This window comes from Lepidothrix coronata, unplaced genomic scaffold (genome assembly GCF_001604755.1).
Source record: "Lepidothrix coronata isolate B3197 unplaced genomic scaffold, Lepidothrix_coronata-1.0 Scaffold276, whole genome shotgun sequence".
NCBI classification, from domain to species: Eukaryota; Metazoa; Chordata; class Aves; order Passeriformes; family Pipridae; genus Lepidothrix; species Lepidothrix coronata.
In genome coordinates this window covers 576061-596246 of record NW_016690456.1, presented here as the reverse complement: position 1 = coordinate 596246, position 20186 = coordinate 576061, and the positions used below count along the sequence as shown (strand labels likewise).

The following is a 20186-nucleotide window of genomic DNA, read 5'->3' as shown; positions in this document are numbered from 1 at the left end:
CAAGGACATTTTCAGAATATGAAAATCTAGCATATTTTTAATTCACTGTGGGTAACGTAGTGATATTTATCACAAAACTTTGATTAACCTCAGTGATGTCAATCACCTTCCCCAACTTCATCTTTCGCAACAAAGATACCTTAAAATAAATTGCGAGTGTTTATAATATAAATGTACCCACGTACACAACCAGGGACATAAATGTATCGCATAGGCGCTTATCCAGAAGGATTAATGCCTTAACCTTTGCTTCCTTGTTTCTGTGTTCCCCCTAAAACAGCTTCTTGATACAGAAGTGCCACCTGTAGGCAATCCTGAAGTATGCTCAGGTGCAGCCCTGTGCCAGTGGAGGCACTGAGCCGACTCCTACATCCCCAAGGTAGGGGCCGCCTTCGGAAATCCAACCATGTACTGGGAAGCAACGACCCTGTGTGATGCTGGATTGCTTCAGGAGGGTTAGCTTGCAAAGCCACATCCACAGAAAAACTGTGGTTTTCCACAGAAGCCTAATCAAAAAGAAACCATTTGCTTGCCTGTGTGACATTATTTCACAGAAATCAAGCAGTCCTTAACTAGAGTATGTGGAACCAAATAGAGTTTTCAATGATTGACATGGAGTACTTCACTGCAATTACTTAGGGTACACAAATATGAAGGACTGCATAATTTATCTATTTTTATTTATCTCTAGTATTGATAAAAAGATATATAAGTGAAAAAGTGTTTTAACAAAAGAGCACTCTAACCTCCACTACTATAAACATAGTCCAGTTTCCTGTGGCAGTGAGTTAGGCATGAATGAATGGAAGTGCATATTATACCTTAATTCAGACATTAAAAAAAAAAATCAAAGCATTTCTAATGTAGCTATAAAAATAATAACTGAGACTTTTCAATGCCTTGTCATTTTCCTTAGTATTTTAAGAAAAATAAAGAGCTTCCAAAAATTCAGCTTTTTAAACACTGTCTGCCTAAAAAAAGGGAAGTATTCGATAATAATTTGCAAAAAAATAACAGAGCAAACTGGTCTGACTCCTTCTGTAACCATCACCTTCAACAGTTATGCTCCAAAAATATACTCACACAAGGAAATAGTTTCATGAATTCAGCTGTACCAATCACTGATACAGTATCTCCATTCCTTGGTGCATTTACCAGGTAACAAATTCCACACCCAAAGCACATTTTGCATCCAAAAAATGACAAGCTATTTTCAATACTTCGATGCGATATGACAAGATAGGAATCATCTGGTATGCGAGCACAAATTCTATGCCACTCTACAAGAAAATATTTTTTCATTGTTTGACAGTCGGTGACTCTGTTTAGTTTTGTCAGCCACAGTTGTGTACAAACGACACGACTGTTGTACCCCAGTCAGCCGTCAGTGTTGCTTCGAGCACGTACCACTTGTTTTGGCTCTCCCTCGTCACCACCTGACATTTATCTGCTTGCTTCGACACACGGTCTTTAATATCCGCACCTGCAACTCTAAAGCCAAACTTGACGGTCTCGCTGCGCCTTCCGAGGCACGGACGGGCGGACGGACGGACAGACGGACCGCCACTGTCCCCAGGGCACTGCGGTCTCCCGCGGCTGTGCGGGCGCCAGGCGCGGCGCGGCAGGGAAGGCGGGCAGGGATGGCGGGCAGGGAACACGGGCAGGGAAGGAAGGCGGCAGGGCCCGGGGCTCGGCGCTCCCGGGCCCGCCGGGCGGTGCTGTCCGCGGTGCTGAACCATCTCCCTCTCTCTGCCTCCCCCCGAGCCCCATCTTGCGAGCCCCAGCTCGCTCCACTCGCCGCCTCATCGCTCGCACAAGCGACCGGCAACAAGTCTGGCCGCTTGCCCACGCCAGGCGGCACATCCGCCCGTGTATCCTAAACACGGGAATTGCCCTACAATACAAAGGAGTTTGGAGACCGCGGGCAACAAAACCCCACCAGGGCCACCGGCCCGTCCCCCCAGCTCCGGACTCTCCGCAGCGCGGGCTCTGGCTCTCCTCGCTGCCTCTCCCAGAACAAGCCCCAGCGTCCATTCCTGGCAGGGGCAGGGTTGTGCAGCAGGCTCGCCCGGGGTAATCGCACTGCAACGCCAGGCACGGCTCAGGGAGCGGCAGGTTTCCCACCCTTCCCTCCAGCAAGGTGCAACCTTCTCTTTCTTCTTTTGTTCTCAGTGGCAGGAGGGTGGCAGCGGCGGCGGGAGGGGTGGGGAGCAACTGCACCTACAAATTCATGGGGGATAACAAAGGACCATACGCCGCGCGGATTAATTTGCATTAGCATCCATGAGGGCAGCAGCATCTTACGTCTGCGGGGATTAGCCGCGCCGAGCCCGGGCTTACCGTCCCTATCGCAGAGCTGAATCGCCTCCAGGCTCAGGTTCTTGATCACCTCCTCGCAGGGGCTCGTGGGGCTGCTCATGGTGTGCGCCAGGCGCGGAGCCTCCATCGCGCCCCTCGCCTGCTGTGGCTCGGCCGGGCGCTGGGGCTGGGGCTGTGCTGAGCCGCGCGGCAGCGCTTCCCGGCGCTTCCCGGCGCCGCCCGGCTCGGCTGGGAGCGCTCGGCGGAGGAGGAGGCGGGCGGGGAGCGGATTTGTCGCCGCAGCGAGCCGGGGAGGGGGCAGCAGCGAGGCGGGCACCCGGCGCGCCCCGGCACCCGCGTTTAAAGGGGCCGCGGCCGCCGCCTCGCAGCGCTCCCTTCCCCCCCCGCTCCTTATGTAACGGCGGCCGCGCCTCCGCGGGAAGCTCCCGGAGTGTCCAACCCCTCCGGGTCAGGCGCCGCTGGGCACCGACCCCGCCGAGGGCCGGGCTGGGCTCCCCCCGGCCGGCCGCGGGCACAGTTGCGCACCGCCGCGGCGCCGTTTATTTCCAGGTTATTCCATAACCCGAGGAGAGTGTTCCCGAGGCAGACCACCCCCCAAACCCACCGTTACCGACTCCCCCTTCCCCAAACACACAGCCCACCGCGACCGCTGTGCGCAGTCACACCCAAGGGCTGCGGGCGTCCGCTCTGATCTTCGATTATGCAAGAATTCGCAGTAAGAAATACTAGCCGGTTTAGGTTGATAAACCAAGAAAAGCTGGCAGGAGGGTAGAGATGGCAGGAGAGGGTACAGAAATGAGCCATTTATGGCTACCTGCCCTGCATGCTTCCCACCTGTCCTTTTTGTGGGAAGGAAAAACGACCCGCATTGTACCAGTGCTATCCATACCAAGCTTTTTAAAAAACTACTTATCGGTTCACAATTTCAGGAACAAGAACGGGGCCAGAAAAGGAGAAAATTTAGATAAAGAGTAATAGGAGAATAAATAAAACTTGTGCAGCACTGCACCATCAGCAGGTGTGACAGCCCAGCTCCCTCCCACCGCAGGCTGGACAAAGGAGCAGCCTCTTGGCCTCGGGGGCTGCAGGAGTACAGAGCTTTCTCCAGGTCACAGGCTGACCACACATTACAACAAGCATTCTTGGCACCAATTCGTTGTTTCACCAAACCAAAATTGACACCATTTGGCCACCGATCTTGAGACTCCAGCAGCAGCTGCTTTGGGAAACAGCAGTTCACTGCAGACAGGCCCCCAACAAGCTCAAGGCTGTGATGTTACTTGGTCAGCATTGCATGACAGCAAGTCCAGAGAGTCCCTAGAGCTCCCATTTCTCTTTCTGCAGTCCCAAGACCATCCAGTCCCCTCCCAGTCCTCACTGATCTGACACAGTAGTAAGCTCCACACACAGCCAGATGTCTGTCACTCAGAGATGGCTTTCCACTGGACTTTCGGATTATTCCGTTCCTTATGATGATTTCTAGGGACACTAATCTCGGGAGATGAGCTCTGGTGTTACCTTTCACTGAGCCACTGCCAAGTGCTGCAGCCTGGGAGCAAGGAACAGGTTTCAGGAGCCCGGACTCCTCTGACACCTTCAGAAATCTGTAGTGCATCATGGGGAGAAAGTGCAATGCTGAGCACCCTTCCAGCACTCTCTACTCTTCACACACACACCTCCCCCTGCTTTCTTGCTCATCTTTTGTTTTTTTCTTCTCTTTGTCTCTCTGCTTTTTTTCACAGTGACGGAAAATGTGTGCAGAGGGGTCAGGTAGAAGAGAAATGGAATGAGTGGGAAGGGAACCTAAAGGAAGAGAAAATGAAAAGGAAGCAGTAGCAGGGAGGGAGAGTGTGAGTCAATGGGGAGGTGGGAAGGGAGAGAAATATATGAATGAATGCACAGACAGAATGAGGACAAACGCAGAATCAGAGAGGAAAGAAATGAAAGTGGGTGAGACTGCATTCATCAGGTTTTAATTTTGTCTCTGACAAGCATTAATTCCCTGCACAGAAGCAAAACCTTTCTCCTTAATATTGCAACTGTTCTTAGCACACAGTCATCTCCTACGTAAGGCTGGAAAATTTCTTTCTCTGAAGATGGTCTGTTTAGTCTCTTGGCCTTATGTTCCACATTCACTCCTTTCCACAACGTGGCAGACGCTTCAGCAGCTCACACAATCTTGTTACTTCCTTGCTATAACATTATATAAAGTCCATTTGAAACAGAGCCTGTTCTTGAATACTGAGAGAATTCCCATTTTATTCTCTCTGTCTGTATCTTTTACACCTTTCTCTCTTCTACTTCTTATTCTGTGCAACTGAAATCAGGTTTTTAAGAAGAGATGAATTTTTGCATAGCTCTTTGAAAGCAGACAGCTTTGGAGGTGTTGCCATTCCTCAAAGGCCTCTCATTTCTCAGCTGTCTTGTAGCAATAACCTCTGGCTGAGCTATATCTATTTCTCGCCCCACACCATTACACTTGTTTTTTTGAAGAAAAGACTGGTTAAATCTCCAAATACTGGCAGATTTCAATGTAAGAGCAGAGCAGAGAAACGTTTTCCACAGCTCTGCTTTTCTAAAGCTGGACCTACCTGAGACAGCATTTTTGCAGAGTCACACTTCATGTTTCCCTCAGCCTATCACTGCTCCCATCACCTGGGCTAGGGATCAACATTTTTTAAAGCTCAAATTACTCCCAAATGTGATTCTGTGCAATCACTTGGCAATGAATTTAGTCCTAGGCATTTGAGACTCAAAGCACACAATACTCTCATGGTGTTTTTCTTACCTGAAAGAACAGTACTCTGCTTCTCTTAACAAGGAATAGCATTGTCTGAGGCACAAGTTATGTTTGTGCTAAAGGATGACAGAGTCTCGGTGTATAATCAGAAAGTTTATTCTGTGACAGATTATCCCTGACAGTGTTTAGCAAAAAATGTCACATATCACAAATATGGGTCAACATTATGTAATGGAAAGGCTGCCAATGGCAGCACAACGTTAGAGACAGCAGAGGGTCATGTGTTTAGAACTGCAAAAGCTTGCAAAGAATTTGCCACAACAGCAACCTTTCACACTTTCAGCATTTAGACAAATAGAATATTACCAACTTCTGCAGTTCAACAACACTGTGTCTGTTATTACAGAAACCTCACGTGAGGAGGGAGAAGCAGCATTTTCTGCACGATACACGCACCAGGAAACGTGAGCTGTGACACACAGCTCTTGCCTGGCTAAATTCAACAACCTCAGCTCTCCTGCCTTAGCCTGGCATTCACAGTCCCCCTGGTAGTCACCAAGATTTGCTGCAGGGCTACCACTCTACAGCAGAGAGGCTGCCAACCAGCAGGACAGGTGTGTGGCTTCTTTCCTAAAAGACACAACCCCATTCAAGCCATAAAAGCAAGAGGAAAAGGTGCTGTGTGCTCCTTTCCTCCCCATAAAGAACCCCACCCCCCAATATTATAAAGTTCTGTCCCACCTGTGTTTCACTCCATTCTGGGAAAACTGTCCTCAAAGCACAGCCATAGAGCTGGGCAACCCCATTCTTACTATCTGAAAACGCTTTTGTACTTCACTGTAGCAGGTTTTTATCTGCAAGCTATAAAAGAAACCTCCTTTCTCAGACTTCATCAAGACTCAGAGTTCCAGCTCTTCCTTCCCACTTGGGAATAAAAAAAGACTTGTGTTATTGCTCAGTGGACTGTGCAAGCAGAAGGCAAAAAGGCTACAGACACGGTTTTCAGGAAAGAAAAACAAGGAAGGAAATAAAAACAGCGTTCCCCCCCCTTTCTATTAATATGTCATTTTTGAGGAGAAAAGCAAAATATTAAAGGACAGATAAACAGAAGGATCAAAACTGGTATTGAGCATTTTAGGTCAGTCCTAAAAGGCGCATTGACTAAGCTTAGCAACTAATCCCTGAAGTTTCATGGAAATAAATTCTTTGCAATTTTGCAGTCATTCTTTGTCTTTAATGGACATGTCAAGTGTTTCAAGCGTGCAAAGGCACATACTTGAGAAGGACTGTGTGCAAAATATTCTTGAAATACCATAGGACTGAAGTAAAATCCACACACTGGTGACAGAAAGACCAAAAAAAAAGAAGACCTCAGACCCTAAGTGAAAGTACAGTTAATGTGCAGTGTGACACAGCTTCCTCTGCTGCACTGAGACAGAAATTGAGAGCACTAGGCACAGGATCTCACTGGGATCCTCTTTGTTTTTTCTCAGATAGCAAAGCAAGTGTCTCCTCAAATGCTCAGACAAGGAGGAGGATGAAGCAGGTCCCCCTTTCTTTCCCTAGGAAAATCCAGGGCTGAGCAGCAGGGTTTATTCTTAGCTTTGCAGTGAGTGTCTCTCCCCCTTTCTCCAACTCTCTGCAAATGTAATAACCTTTGCAGGCACCCTGACACCAAGTCCAGCAGTGAGGCTGCAGCTCTCTTGGAAAGTTTTCTATCTGCTCTTTGCTGCTTTGATGTTGTTGGAGCTGCTGGGAAGCCCTTGCTGTTTCTAGGACCTCTCCAGTGAGATGCTTGCAGTAGTTTATACATCTTAAAATGTCTCTCCTCCCCTGTTAGGAAGGTTTAATTTCAGCAACTGCATTCAGCTCATGCATTCAGGCTTTTCTTGCCAAGCCATAAAGCATAGTTTAAAACATCACAGACAATTCTGTGGTAATCCTGTGACTTCTGGTGCCAGGGAACCTACTCATAAATCTGAAGTTTCTTGTATAGTGTGATGGGAAAATGGCTTCAGTGGAGAGAAAATCTAGTCTACTACTCAGGTAAAAAGACAGTCTGTGTAAAAGGCAGCCCAGGGTATATGAGACAGAGATTTACTAAGGCACAAGTAGCACAAACAAGTAGCACAAACAGGGTAGCCAAAGTCTGACTCTTTGCCAAGTCTCCCCATACAGGAATAGCAACCAGCTCCAAAGCAAACAAAAGAGACGGTACTTCATGCAATCAATGTTAGAGTTGTAAGACCAAAGGACACCGTCAGTGCTAGAAGTTCTCATTAATTTAAGGAGAGGCTGGAAAAGTTCATGGAAAAGAAATCCTTTAGAGTTACTAAACTCACAAATGACTCAGGGTCTCTAAGCTGGAAATTAGAGTGCAGGGAAGAGTTACTGAAGACTGTTTTATGTGCTTGCCATGATCTTCATTTTCTGTAAACATCCATTTTCAGCCATTTCTAAAGAGACTGTACCGGCCTGGGTAAGTCCTTGGTCTGACCCAGGACAATCATGGAAATGCCCTAGTATCTGAGCCTTCACTCCTTACCACCCACCCCCACCATGCCATCCTCATTCCCAACAAACACTGCAGAGTATGGAGCCCTCCGACTGTGTCAGCTGGGTGTGCAAATCTCAGCCTAATCATTTTCTTATTGCTATTGGTGGCGCTGCTTTCTGAATTTCAGTTTTCTGAGCAGCTTTATAGAGTCTGAATAAGCATCTAAGAAAGGCAAATTCTTTCATGGACCAAAAAAAAAAGTATTTGTAACTTCATAAAATTTATTTGTTGCCTAGTGGGCACAAAGTACTGTTAATGCTTAGCATTAATACTTATTAGTTTGCTTTTAAGTTTAGCTTCACTTTATTAGATCCAGAGTAACCACAGAGAACAACTAGAACCTTCTGTATTTCCTCTCTCCTCCGTGCTGCTAATCATTCTTCCTACTTTTGTAACCATTTCCACATTTAATTAGTGCTTTATCCTCCAGATATTGTGCCATATCTTGACCTTTAAAGGATACTACTGTCTGCTTATCCTTGACAACACTGACTGCTATTCAGATTTACTTTCTGTCTACAGTTCAGTGGCCAGCCTGTGATAACTTTAAGTGAATTTTAGTCCCAGCTGATTTGTTTCAGCAATTTCCTTAAGATATTATGTGGCAGAGCATCAAATGCCTTTGTAAGTCTTGATGCTGTTCTGTACTCCACTAATCTTCTGGTTTCATCATAAAAGATGTGGAGGGATAAACATTCTAATTGGCCTGGCTTGGTTTACTGCAGAACACCTGTGCCATATCTGGATCTCATTATACTACTCACCTCCATATGAATACATTTCCCCCTTCTGCTTTACTGTTTATAGTATTTATGTCAATTTGGAGCCATGCCCATAAGACAATAGTTTCCATAGTTACTCTTAATTCAATTTTTAAAGTCTTGTAGCATGCTGACACTTTATTAGTCTCTTGATACCTCTGTTCTCTGTAGGGTTTTTTAGCAACTAGCTGTTCCATCAGTTCTTTAAATATCCAAAGGGACACCTCAGATGCATTTGTTCAAGTGATGATATTTCATTATGTATTTCTTAGTTACTTTTCCCCAGCAGTTCATAATTACATCAATGATTTCTTAACCAAGCCATTATTTAAAGTTTAATCGCCTTCCCAATAAACTTCATGGCAAAAGTCCAATTAGTTTTAGTGGGAATAAGAACTGGTCTCAAAATTTATCTCCTTACTACAAATTAATTATAATTAATATTTTCTTGGTCAAGCAATTTTGTGTTATTGTGCCTTTAGGACTTATAACACAGTCTTTTCATATTATCTTTAACCTCTTGGCAACTGTTTCAGTGTATCCTCATGCTGTCCCTATTTTTCTCATGTGTACTAAACTTGGAATATAAAAGCCTGTTTTGGTGGTTCTCCAGTTTTCTGTTTCCAGTGCAGTTCATATTTTACTTTTACTTGCTTAAGTAGCCCACAGTGACCCATTCTCTCTTCAATGTTTCCCATTTTCATTGGAACAAGACACATTTCTGCTGGCTTTCCATTACAGTATCTTCTCATGCCCTCCCTCCTGCCCTTCCTCTTTCCACAAAGCCCTTTATGAAACTCTCTCAACTGATCCTATGAATGAGATTTTCCTCATAATACTACACCCTTTCACTGGATGACATCAAAACTCTTCAAAGAAGACAGCCAAGAAGCAGTTACAGTTCATGAATAAAGTTAATGATGAAAGTCTAAGTGACCAGTTCCTCAATGGCATCTACTGATCTTGTTTTCTTATAACTAGACTTATAATAAGTATACAAGCACAAAAGATGGGATCTAGGTTGTTGTTGATGTTTTTGTACCATCAGCATCTGAGATGATGAGGCAAGACAGGAAAGACACCATTGTTTCATCCCTCACTGCTACCATGAACACAGCTAATTAACTGCTAAGGAAACACAAGGAAAATGATTTTAAATGAGTGAGAGGCAACACCAAGGCATTCCCTCTCCTTGACTCAGAGCCTGGAGGCATAGACTAGTCTTAAATTTCCCTCACTGGACTCACAGTCACTTACTACAGGCTCTTAGACTGTCCTTCAGATCTATGATTACTTAAATAGATGTGGTGGGTTGACCCAGGCTGGATGCCAGGTGCCCACCAAAGCCACTCTGTCACTGCCCTCCTCAGCTGGGCAGGGGAGAGAAAATGTAACTAAAGGCTCGTGGGTCAATATAAGGACAGGGAGAGATCACTCAGCAATGACTGTCATGGGCAAAACAGACCTGACTTAGGGAAATTAACTTCTCAAAGTAGGAGAATGAGAACTAAAACAAATCTTAAAAACATATTCCCCCAACCCTTCACTCCTTCCTAGGCTCCACCTCCTCCCCAAGCAGTGGTGCAGGGAGATGGGAATGGGGGTTATGGTCAGTCCATCACAGGTTGTTCCTGCTGCTGCTCAGGGAGAGGAGTCCTTCCCTGCTCCAGAGTGGGGACCCTCCCGCAGGAGATAGTCCTCCACAGACTCCTCCAGCCTGAGTCCTTCATGAACTGCTCCAATGTGGGTGCCTTTCCACGGGGTGCATTCCCTCAGGAGCACCCTGCTCTAGCGTGGATCCCCCACAGTCCTGCTGACAAACCTGCACCAGCGTGGGCTCCTCTCTCCATGGGTCTGCGAGTCCCTCCCAGGAACTTGCTCCAGTTTGGGCTTCCCACAGGTGCACAGCCTTCCTTTGGGCACCCAGCTGCTCTGGCGTGGGGCTTCTCCATGGGCCGCAGGTGGGTCTCTGCTCCTCTGTGGACCTTCATGGGCACAACCCGCCTCACCATGGGCTGCATGGGAATCTGCTCAGGTCCCTGGAGCACCTCCTGCCCCTACTTCTCCACTGACTTTGGTGTCTGCAGAGTTACTTCTCTCACATATTCTCACTCCTCTCTTCCCTGGATGCAATTCCTTCTGCGCAATAACTTTTTTTCCTTCTCAAATATGTTATCACAGAGGCGTTTCCTCCATGCCTGATTGGCCTTGGCCAGCAGTGGGCCTGTCCTGGAGCTGCCTGGCATTGGCTCTGTTGGACACGGGGGAAGCTTCTGGCAGCTTCTCAGAGAAGCCACTTCCATAGCCGCCCCTGTCCTCCTGCCCACCAGAACCTTGCCATGCAGACCCAATGCAATATGTAACCCACAATTAGAATTTCACAATGAAATGCATTAGAAACAGCAATTAGAAGCTGTCTTCTCCATGGTTTCGCTCTGGTAGGAATTCATGTCCACTTAGCACCCATATACAGGGAGATTAGATAAAGAGAGCAGAGTATAGAAGCAGACAATAAGTGATCATTAGTTTATAGCACTGTTTCTTTAACAACATCCACAAGCATTTTAATTAAAGCATGTTCTGCTCTGAATTATATCCTGCCACTGTTATTTGTGTTCTGAATATATTTCAGCCTTGCAGTATGTTATTTATTGACAGTATAGCAATCCTTACAAATTTCCAGTTGCTGTATATATTCAGTGCCCTGGAGTGCCTGAAGTCAGTGGAGGAATTATGGCATTCTGTGAGCCTTGAAAAATCCTAGAACTGACTCCAAAATCTGTTAGTGACTGAAATACTGCTCCTGCTCCTTAAACCAGGCTGCACAGGGGGATAATTGCAAAGGCCATCTTTAGCCTAAGGAGTTTATTTGCCTTAGGATCTTTCAACAGTCAGTGGAGAATGAAAAAATCCTCATCTGTGTCTCAAAAGGAGCTCATTGTAGGTGCTCAGTTGCCCTGGAGGAAATGCTTTCTCTTGATTCTACAGGAAGCTGGGGGAGAAAAGCATCCCGAGGCTAAAATCAATCTTTGTGAATGCCCCCTAAATTATTCTTATGTGTCTTTGCAGCAGCTATCTTTGATAACCTGCAAGATATTCTGGAATGAGAAATGAGAACAGCAAACAAATATGGCAAAACTCTTCAGGGCTAACAGCAGCTCCTCAGCTCCTTGTCCAGAGTTCAGGGGGCTGCATGTACACATGCTGACAGGGACAGTGCTGGCTGCAAAGCACAACAAGTGGTCATTTATCCAGGCACAGCTGTTGCCTGATGACAGAGGTCTGACAGTGGCTCCTGTGTGATGGAACACAGGTCTGTGCTCAGACTTGTCCGACCGCCGCTTCTCTGGGACCTGCTGAACTCACATCAAATGCCCATCATCTGTAACATCTTTTTCTCTAATTCTCTCTATTTCTCCCATGCTCACTGCTAACCAAATATCTTATATGAGCTTTTAAAACCAAATTTACCAGAGTTATTTATCTAATTTTCCCTTTTAATACCAGTACTTTTCTTCTTCTTGATTATCTCTGTTCTTATTTTTATCCATTTTCAGTCTAACCTCACCAACTCCCATCTGACTCAGTGCCAGCTTCTGATTAATATCCTTATGCATAAATTCAATTCAGCCATTGAGAGTACCTTTTTTGGGCTCGATCACATGACATCCGCTGGGTCATTTCTGGGATGAGGAGGGGAAATAAGGTAGAGAATAGCAAAAAAGGCAAAAAAATTGCTTTCCGTGTTGAAGTACTTGGTTTTATTTAGTGAAATTAAATTCTATTGACTGTGTGTGGCAAGGTTTTGGTAGGTACAGGGGTGGCTTCTGTGAGAAACTGCTGGAGGCTTCCCCCATGTCTGATGGAGCCAATGCCATCCAGCTCCAAGACGGATTCACTACTAGCCAATGTGGAACCCATCCACAAAGTGGTAACACCTGTGGGATAATGGATTTAAGAAGAGAGAAAAAAAACCCCGCGCAACAGCAATTAGAAGAGAGGAGGGAGAATATGTGAGAGAAACAACCCTGCAGACACCAAGGTCAGTGGAGAAGGAGGAGGTGTTCCAGGCCCTGGAGCAGTGATTTCCCTGCAGCCTGTGGGAAGGACTCAGTGCTGGATACGTTCATGGGGGATTGTCTTCCGTGGGATGGACTCCATGATGGAGTAGGGGAGGAGTGTGAGGAGTCCTCCTCTTGAGAAGGAAGGAGCAGCACAGAAAATGTGGTGAACTGACCATAACCCCTGTTCCCTGTTTTCCTGTGTCACTGGTTGGAGAGGAGGTAGAGAAAATCCAGAGTGAAGTTAAGCCGGGGAAGAAGAGAGGGGTGGGGGGAAGGTGTTTTGAGGTTTGGTTTTTATTTCTCATTACCTTACTCTGATTTGATTGGTAATATATTAAGCTAATTTCCCCAAGCCGAGTCCATTTTGCCCATGAGAGTCATTGCTGAGTGATCTCTCCCTGTCCTGATCTTGACCCAGCAGCCTTTCATTACATTTTCTCTCCCCTGCCCAGCTGAGGAGGGCAGTGACAAAGTGTTTTTGGTGGGCACCTGGTACCCAGCCTGGGTCAACCTGCACACACATCTTCTGGTCTCTTGTCCTTAGCAAGCTGTTTACAGTAGCTGCCACAAGACAAGAAAGTTGTCTGCATGGATTTTATCAGTGTCATATTGCCTGTCATGCTGTGGAAGTATGAATTTGTGCATATCAGTGACAGAAAAGTTTTACAATATCAGATTGAGCACAGCAACAGAAGTAAGGGCGTGTATTTTAAATGCCAGTTATCTAGATTAGCCTTTCTATTTTGTGGGGGCAATAACTACACTACTACAGTTTATTTCCTTACATTTTTAGAACATTCATTACTCCTTTAAACATATTTTATAGCTGTAGCTCCATCAAATGAATTTAAAGGTTGCACCAGCCTAATTGTACACATATCTACAGTGATACAGCTAATGTTGAACAAAAACTGAGCAAACCCCCCCCTTAATTTCTGTGTACCACTAAATTGCTCCTTCCAGGAATGAATTAGACCTGGTATTAAGGCAGTACTGAACCCTGCATGTATTTTTGGAGCACAGCCAAATATTCATTTACAGTAAAATCTCTAGAAACTTATTACTACCTATGTGTTTGCATTAATAAAACTTATTCAAGCAGAGTTATTAAGAAAAGGGGGATATGGCACAGAGTGGGCCTAAGGAGAGATAGAAAACTGAGATTCTTTATCATCAAGCAAGGACTGTTCACATTTGCCTACTAGTGCAATAGAAATGAGTGCCACTGACACTAAATTATATCCATATCCTCCACTCCCTGCAGAGAGTTTGAGGCTTGAGCAAAAATGCTACATTACCACTTTTTGATATTTTTTTTCTTGAATTTGAGTAATATATAATAAACTAGGTGAAGCAAATGAAATATAAATCAAACTAAATTCAAGGGTTAATGAGATTAGCAGCTATCAGATCCATAGGTTATCTATAGCCTGACCACTAATCTTATGCCCTCAGGAGTTAATTACACAGCTATCACAAATGCCCAAAATAACATGACTGGCCTCTACCTGAATTGCAAACCAACCTTCTTGCTGCCAACACAGAAGCAATGATGTCCAGCAAAAATGTGACAGCAAATAATTCAGGGACAAAACACAGGCAGGTACTCCTGAGATGTCTTCAGGGCTAAATGGAAATATTATGCAAACTGTGAATTCATCTTGGAGTAAAACCTCCTTCCTGTATCTTGCTGGGAAAAACACTTCATCAACAAATATATCCAGCTTGGAATAGATCATGCAGCCAGCTTTAGAGAGAACATATAGTCTTATCCCTATTTTCTCATTTTAGGTTTCTCCACCCTCTCTAGGGATGGTGGTCTGAACTCCTTTTACTGTCAAACTCTCCCTGACCTCAGCAGAAAATTGCTCATCTCGAAACACAGCTGAGCAGAGCAGCCAGCTGCCTCTGCTTGAGCCAGCTGTTCCCAAACCGAGGTTGCAATCCCACAGGCAGGGAACTGAGAGCAGGGTCAGTTCTCCAACCTATTGTGTGGCACTTCCACAGGCTGTGGGAGCAAAAGCTTTGCTACAACAATGACCATGGGTATCTTCTTTCACTTCTTTTAAATTGTTTCCCCCTCTTCCTCCCCCTCAACTGGCCATGGAGTCTTATTACTGCTTGATCCATCTGAACCCTAAGGCAAAGTTTTCGGCACTGGGCACACTCCTGCAGAGAGAGTTTTGTATGAATTATAAAGTCAGGGCATTCAAATAGTACATCAATTCGCTTCCCACAGGCTGTCTTAGTGAATGCTTATTCATCTCGAAATGATGGTACGCTAAGAAGTCACTTAAGCTCTTAAGCTTCCCTGATCTCATGTCACAACTTCAACCAAAAGGGAGAACGTTTGGAAAGGCATAAAAACAAAACCTGTAGTCAGAAAAATTTCTGTTGCTGCAACTGCTGCTAAATAAAGAGATCACTCCCTGCACAGATAAAGTGTAACAGTATGTTCTGCTTTATAGCTCATAACAAACTTTGATTCAGTCATTTCTGTCACCAAAAGATTATTGCTGTGGTGTCCTCCTTGTTTTGGGACAGGAAACAAAGAGAAAAGTCCCTTTGCATACACCCTTCTAGAGACTGTAAAGGAGGAGAAGCAAATAGCAGAGAGATCTCCTCCCCTTCCACTGAGGGAGTGCTGGTGGCTATTTCTGACAAACAGATTCTCATTCTTGGCAGAGACATCTGAAAAATTATTTTTCTCCTGTCATTACATTTAGCAGTATTGGTAGCCTTTACAAAGCACTCTTTTATTTTCAAAGGTAGCATTACCACACAAACTCTAGCAGTGCAAACTCTGTGCAACACATTCCTCGCTGCCTTAAATCATGTCTTCCAGGCCTGCTGGAGATCAGAGGGGCTTGCACAGGGGAGCAACTAAGTGCAAGTCACTTGTAATGTTCTACCTGCTAACTAACGAGCAGACAAGCACTGGCAGGCTGGCTGGGGCTGCAGGCACCCAGCACTTGCTATGCCTCATTTCAGGAGTACAGCATTGCCTGCCTTCCTGTCATGCCCTCTGCCACACACCAGCAAGCAAACAGGAGCACGGGAGCAGCTGACCACGTCTGGTGCCAAGGACTGTGTGCACTTCTCAAAGGAAAGGAGAAGGCAGTGTTCCTCCAAGCCTTGTGTGAGGGCAGGGAAGGAAGGGGGAAGGAAGCCTCCCCCGTACTCTTTATCCTCTGCTAGGAGCTAAGCAGAGGAAACCAGACGTAGGAAAATGTATGAATATGACACCATGGCAGGTTGTTGCCTTCCACACAACACAGCAAGTGAAGGAGTGTGTGCCACGATGCCAGCTCTTGATGCAGAGTGCACACAGTTGGGGAAGGCTGGCAAAACGGCAGCACAGGAACCCCTCTGCGTCCTGATAATGTTTCCCCCCTTCCCAGGGCACAGCACAGTGCCTGGGACAGCCAAAGCAGCACACACATGGCAGAGGTGTTCCCAGAACCAGTTTGCCCTTCTCTTCCCCACAAGTGCTTCTCCCACTCACTGTCTTTGCTACCAGTGGTTCTGAGGGAAAAGACAAGAAGGAAGAACAAGGGGCAAATAAAACTTGCCATTTCCAGAGATGGCACAGCATTGCTGCAGGGATCAGCAGGCACATGGTGGTGATGCTCCTCCCCATGAGGACAGATCAGGGACCTCTAGAGAAACCATGAGTCTTTGGGGTCAGAAGAATTCATCTTGACTTGTACATCCCGAGTGCCCCCTCCCCACGCTGCCCCAGCACCGGCTCTGCAGGGTCAGGATCTCAGGATCTCAGGATCTCAGATCTCAGATCTCAGGATCACTGAGCAGCAGGAGGCTGGTGGAGAGAATGGACTCCATACATTTCCATCATTCAGAGGCAGTTTATCAATTGTTTGAGGACCTGTCCAGGTCAAGTTTGATTCTATTTTCAGAGCTGCGTAATGACTGTTGATGACATCTGCCCACGACTGGCAGCAAACATTGATGAGTACTGTGAGTGACCAGTTTCCAAATGTACAGCCACGTGTCTCCCTTGTGCTCCAGGCAGCTGATAAAGATCCATTGATGGTAGTTGCTATTTAATATGGTAAATGATTTTGGAGATTACAGTCCTCTCTTATGTAATCTTCTTACATAAGACTGGGAAAGAAAACATGTGAAGTGCAGAATTTGAACATTAAAACAGCAGTGGATCTGGAGCTTAACTCAAGTGTTGTCATCTCAAAAGTCTTTTCTGACTATCCAAAGCTAATAAAAAGCCAACAGAAATAAAGTTCCCTCTCTTATAAATCTACACAAGAAATTTTTAAATAAGAGTTGCACCTCACCACAGAATCTTGTGTGATAATCCCCTACCTGGTATTCAGCTAATCAGATGTTCAGTGAATGAAATGGGAGGTAACTAAGCAAGTAAATTTCAATCCTAACTAAAAGCAAAAAAAACCAAACATGAACAACAACAACAACAAAACCTGAACAAAAAGCTTCAAGAACTGGAGCTTAGAGACTGCAAATGCTTTGTTCCTAGGGTAGTTTTAGGTTGGGGAAAAACACGTTGTTCTTCCTAACCAGCCACTTCACGGTGACATGGCTGTCTGACTGTTTTTGCATGCTGATTTATGATTCTGAGCTGTGCTGCTCCATTCAGGCTCCTCACGTGCTGAGTCAGCAGCTCCTGCTGTAAGTGTATTGCTTGTAGCTCCTTTTGCTCATTCCTCATAATTTATGCTCGTAGTAAAGACACAGGGACTGACTTAAAATACTTAAAATCTTGAGAGCGGAGAACGTAAAAAAAAAAAAACCCAACAGATAAAGAGAAGGGAAAAGAAGTAAAAGTAGCAGAATGGATGGAAAATGCTGAGAGGCTCTTTTGTCCTTTTCATTCCTATCGATTACTGTCTGCTCTGTTCCTTTCCTTATCTTTCTTTGCTGTATCATGTGTCATACTGCAAGCTTTGAGAACATTGTGCTCAGATAAAATGGCAAAAAGCCAACACATGCAAGACCTGAACATGCCAGAGAGATTAACAGTGTTCACGGGCGGAGGCTGTTTGTAGTAATGGGAGAGGTTTCATACCTACAGAAAAAAGGTCACAGTCAGGAGAGGGTCTGTCCTGTCTTTACTTCTGAGGTAAAGAGGGCTCACAGATGTACAAAACTAGGTAAGTGATGGAGGTTTTTCACCGCATTGAGATGAGATTTTGTATCAGCTCTTAACAGAGATGAGAAAATACTGGGAAAAAACCCACCAGCATTTGCTCAAACTTTTTAATGAATTCAGTTCAGCCTTGTTTGTCCTTCATAGACATTCTAATGAACAAATATGCTGGTGATGAGACTCACAGAAACTGAAATCATTACGACGATTATTCAGTGAAGGATTTGGAATAATGCACTGGTAAAGACTGAACTCTTAAAAGACAAACAAGGAAGGAAATTTCACCTCTGCCCTGTTGCTACACTAGTTATAAACAGAAGGGATATCTGGGATCTTTTGGTCCTCTTCAAAAAGCTGTAATTCTGAAATTAGTTAATATTTAAATGTTTTTCCTGCTGGTCTTCATCAGCCTCTCAAATGGAAAACAGCCTGAACATGCATATTTTATCAAAAACTTGACAATTTTTTTTTCTGTTTGTGCTTTTCTCCTTAAAATGCAAAATCTTGCTTGATGTACATTTCCTTGGCAGTAAGATCAAGGCCAAACTCGAGGAAAAAATTGTTAAAGCTCCTAACATTGGCTTTACAATGACAAATCACAGGCATAACAAATCCAAACACCACAGATGCATCCATCTTCCCCTAAGCCCTGCAGAATGGCTCTGGTAGAGAGAATGTCCAAAAAGAGAGAGAGATAGGAGATAAAAAACTCAAGACTAGGGGAAGGTATATTGCATATTCTTGTTTCATGGGGGAAAACCAGTAATGACATACTGATCATCCCTAGATCCAGTCAATTAAGAAGACTTTCCCATATTTATTACTGAATTCCTAAATGTGAGCTGGTGACATGAGCCCCACTGAGCTCTGTGCCTCTGTTGCTGCACACACCAGCTGCAAGTCTCCTGCTTTGCTGCCCTGTGCCCACCAAGTGACTGAATCTGTGTCTCTCACTGGAGCTACATCTCCAGCTGAGCTCATCGTACTTCAGACAGACTCCTCGGGACAGTTCTGGAGAGCTGGTAACCCACAATGTGCAGGTACAGACTTGACTGGAATTTCTAAAACAAGTGTTCTTTGTGGGGCAGGCAGTAATAGCAAAAAAAAAAAAACCAACAAAAACCCAAACCACAAACTCCAATGTTTTTAAACTATTTTGCTGTCATCACACTGAGAAACACAGAGCCAGGGGGATTTCAAGAAGCTGACTTTCTGCTCAAAGATATCTTCTCTATTAACACTTTTCTATAAACTATCTCTGCAATTTTCATAATATTCTTAGAGTGCTCCTCCTCCTTCCATTTGGTGCATTGTTTTCCATCCTAAGCAGTAAGCTGGCTGTCTGGATCTCTTCATTCACTCTGACATGAGGTACTTAAGCCTAAGGCACCAACGTCTCCCGAAAGGTTGCCCAGGGTGGCACCGCTCTGGTTCGGAAGACAAAATGCATCCAGGTATGCAGTTCTGAGTTTCACTTGTTTCTTGACCTATGCTGACAATGTGCACTCTTTTTTTTTAGTCTGCTCCTGGGAGGGAGACATTCAGTCATCCAAATATTTCTTTTGGACACAAATATAGCCTAGTTGCAAAAATAACTGGACGTATATGAACGGCAGACCTTATTTATCACTGCTCTGTTGCGTATGTGATTGATTGCCTCCAGCAGGGACATTTAAATGGAGCTGGATGTTTGTGTTGGAGGCAGTGGCTGCAGAGCAGTATCTTTTGGTGGTCACCAGATAGCTGAGCTTACTTAGTGTTCCTCTGTACAAGTCCCAGCAAACACTATTATTTTAAAAGTCACTAATACTGCTTGTTAGGATTCTGAAGAAACATCTTTTCTCTGCTTCTGCAAACTCTTTGCTTCTCCTTCTGCACCAAACTCATGGTTTTCCTTCTTCTCCTCTCAACCCTCTTTTGCCAAGTTGCCTTTTTCATTTGCTCACCTAATAACACAGCATATACAATATATTTATTGTTTATTTATATATAACACCTCTGTATTTTCCAAGTAAGGAATAGAGAGTAAGGAAAACTGTCAGGATGAAATCTCTCATGAAGTTGCCTAAGACAGAGATTATGTTCTTTCTTCCCAGAGTGATACCAAGAAGGAAGTTCACTGACTTCAACACAAGGGTTCAAGCAGAGGGACTCAGCCCAAATAGCCTCAGTGGACCAGCAGAGAAGGATTTTCACAGGAAAACATTCTAAAAAGAGACATGGAACTTGATGGCACTGTATTTCCAGAGGTTATTAGAATTATTTTTATTAATAATAATTAATCAAGAATTAATTATAGATTAGAATAATTACTTTATACCTGTTATGACACCATCTCAAGTAATTTAAAACTAATATGCCCTGAAACTACAAACAAATAATTTGGCAATGATCCTGAGGAATGCTTTAAGTGCAGCAAACTGAATAAAGTAAAGGAAGGAAGTTATCAGAGAGTCTGATCAGCAGAAGACCTGGTGCTTTAAGAGATGTACATGTGGATGTCTATTTCTAGACTTTGCTTCTAAGCTATCAAACATGTCCCAAAAATAACATTACACCAAAGTACTGACTAGGTCAGAAGGGGACACTGGCAAACACCATC

The 20186-nt window shown here is 44.7% G+C and overlaps 1 protein-coding gene across 4 annotated transcripts in view; it reads right to left on the bottom strand.

Annotated features, from left to right (window-relative positions):
* The window catches only part of PHYHIPL (phytanoyl-CoA 2-hydroxylase interacting protein like), a 132153-nt gene that overhangs the window by 32851 nt on the left and 79116 nt on the right, over window positions 1-20186 (bottom strand). The window contains exon 1 of one of the 4 annotated variants that reach the window (XM_017836359.1): window positions 10200-10529. The exons of 2 other annotated variants lie outside the window; for them this stretch is intronic. In XM_017836359.1, coding sequence (XP_017691848.1) covers window positions 10200-10398 — 199 coding nt within the window. In that variant the 5' untranslated portion in view covers window positions 10399-10529. Of the gene's footprint in view, window positions 1-2340; window positions 2601-10199; window positions 10530-20186 lie in introns of those variants that run through there. One more of the 4 variants, XM_017836360.1, reaches the window with a different exon arrangement.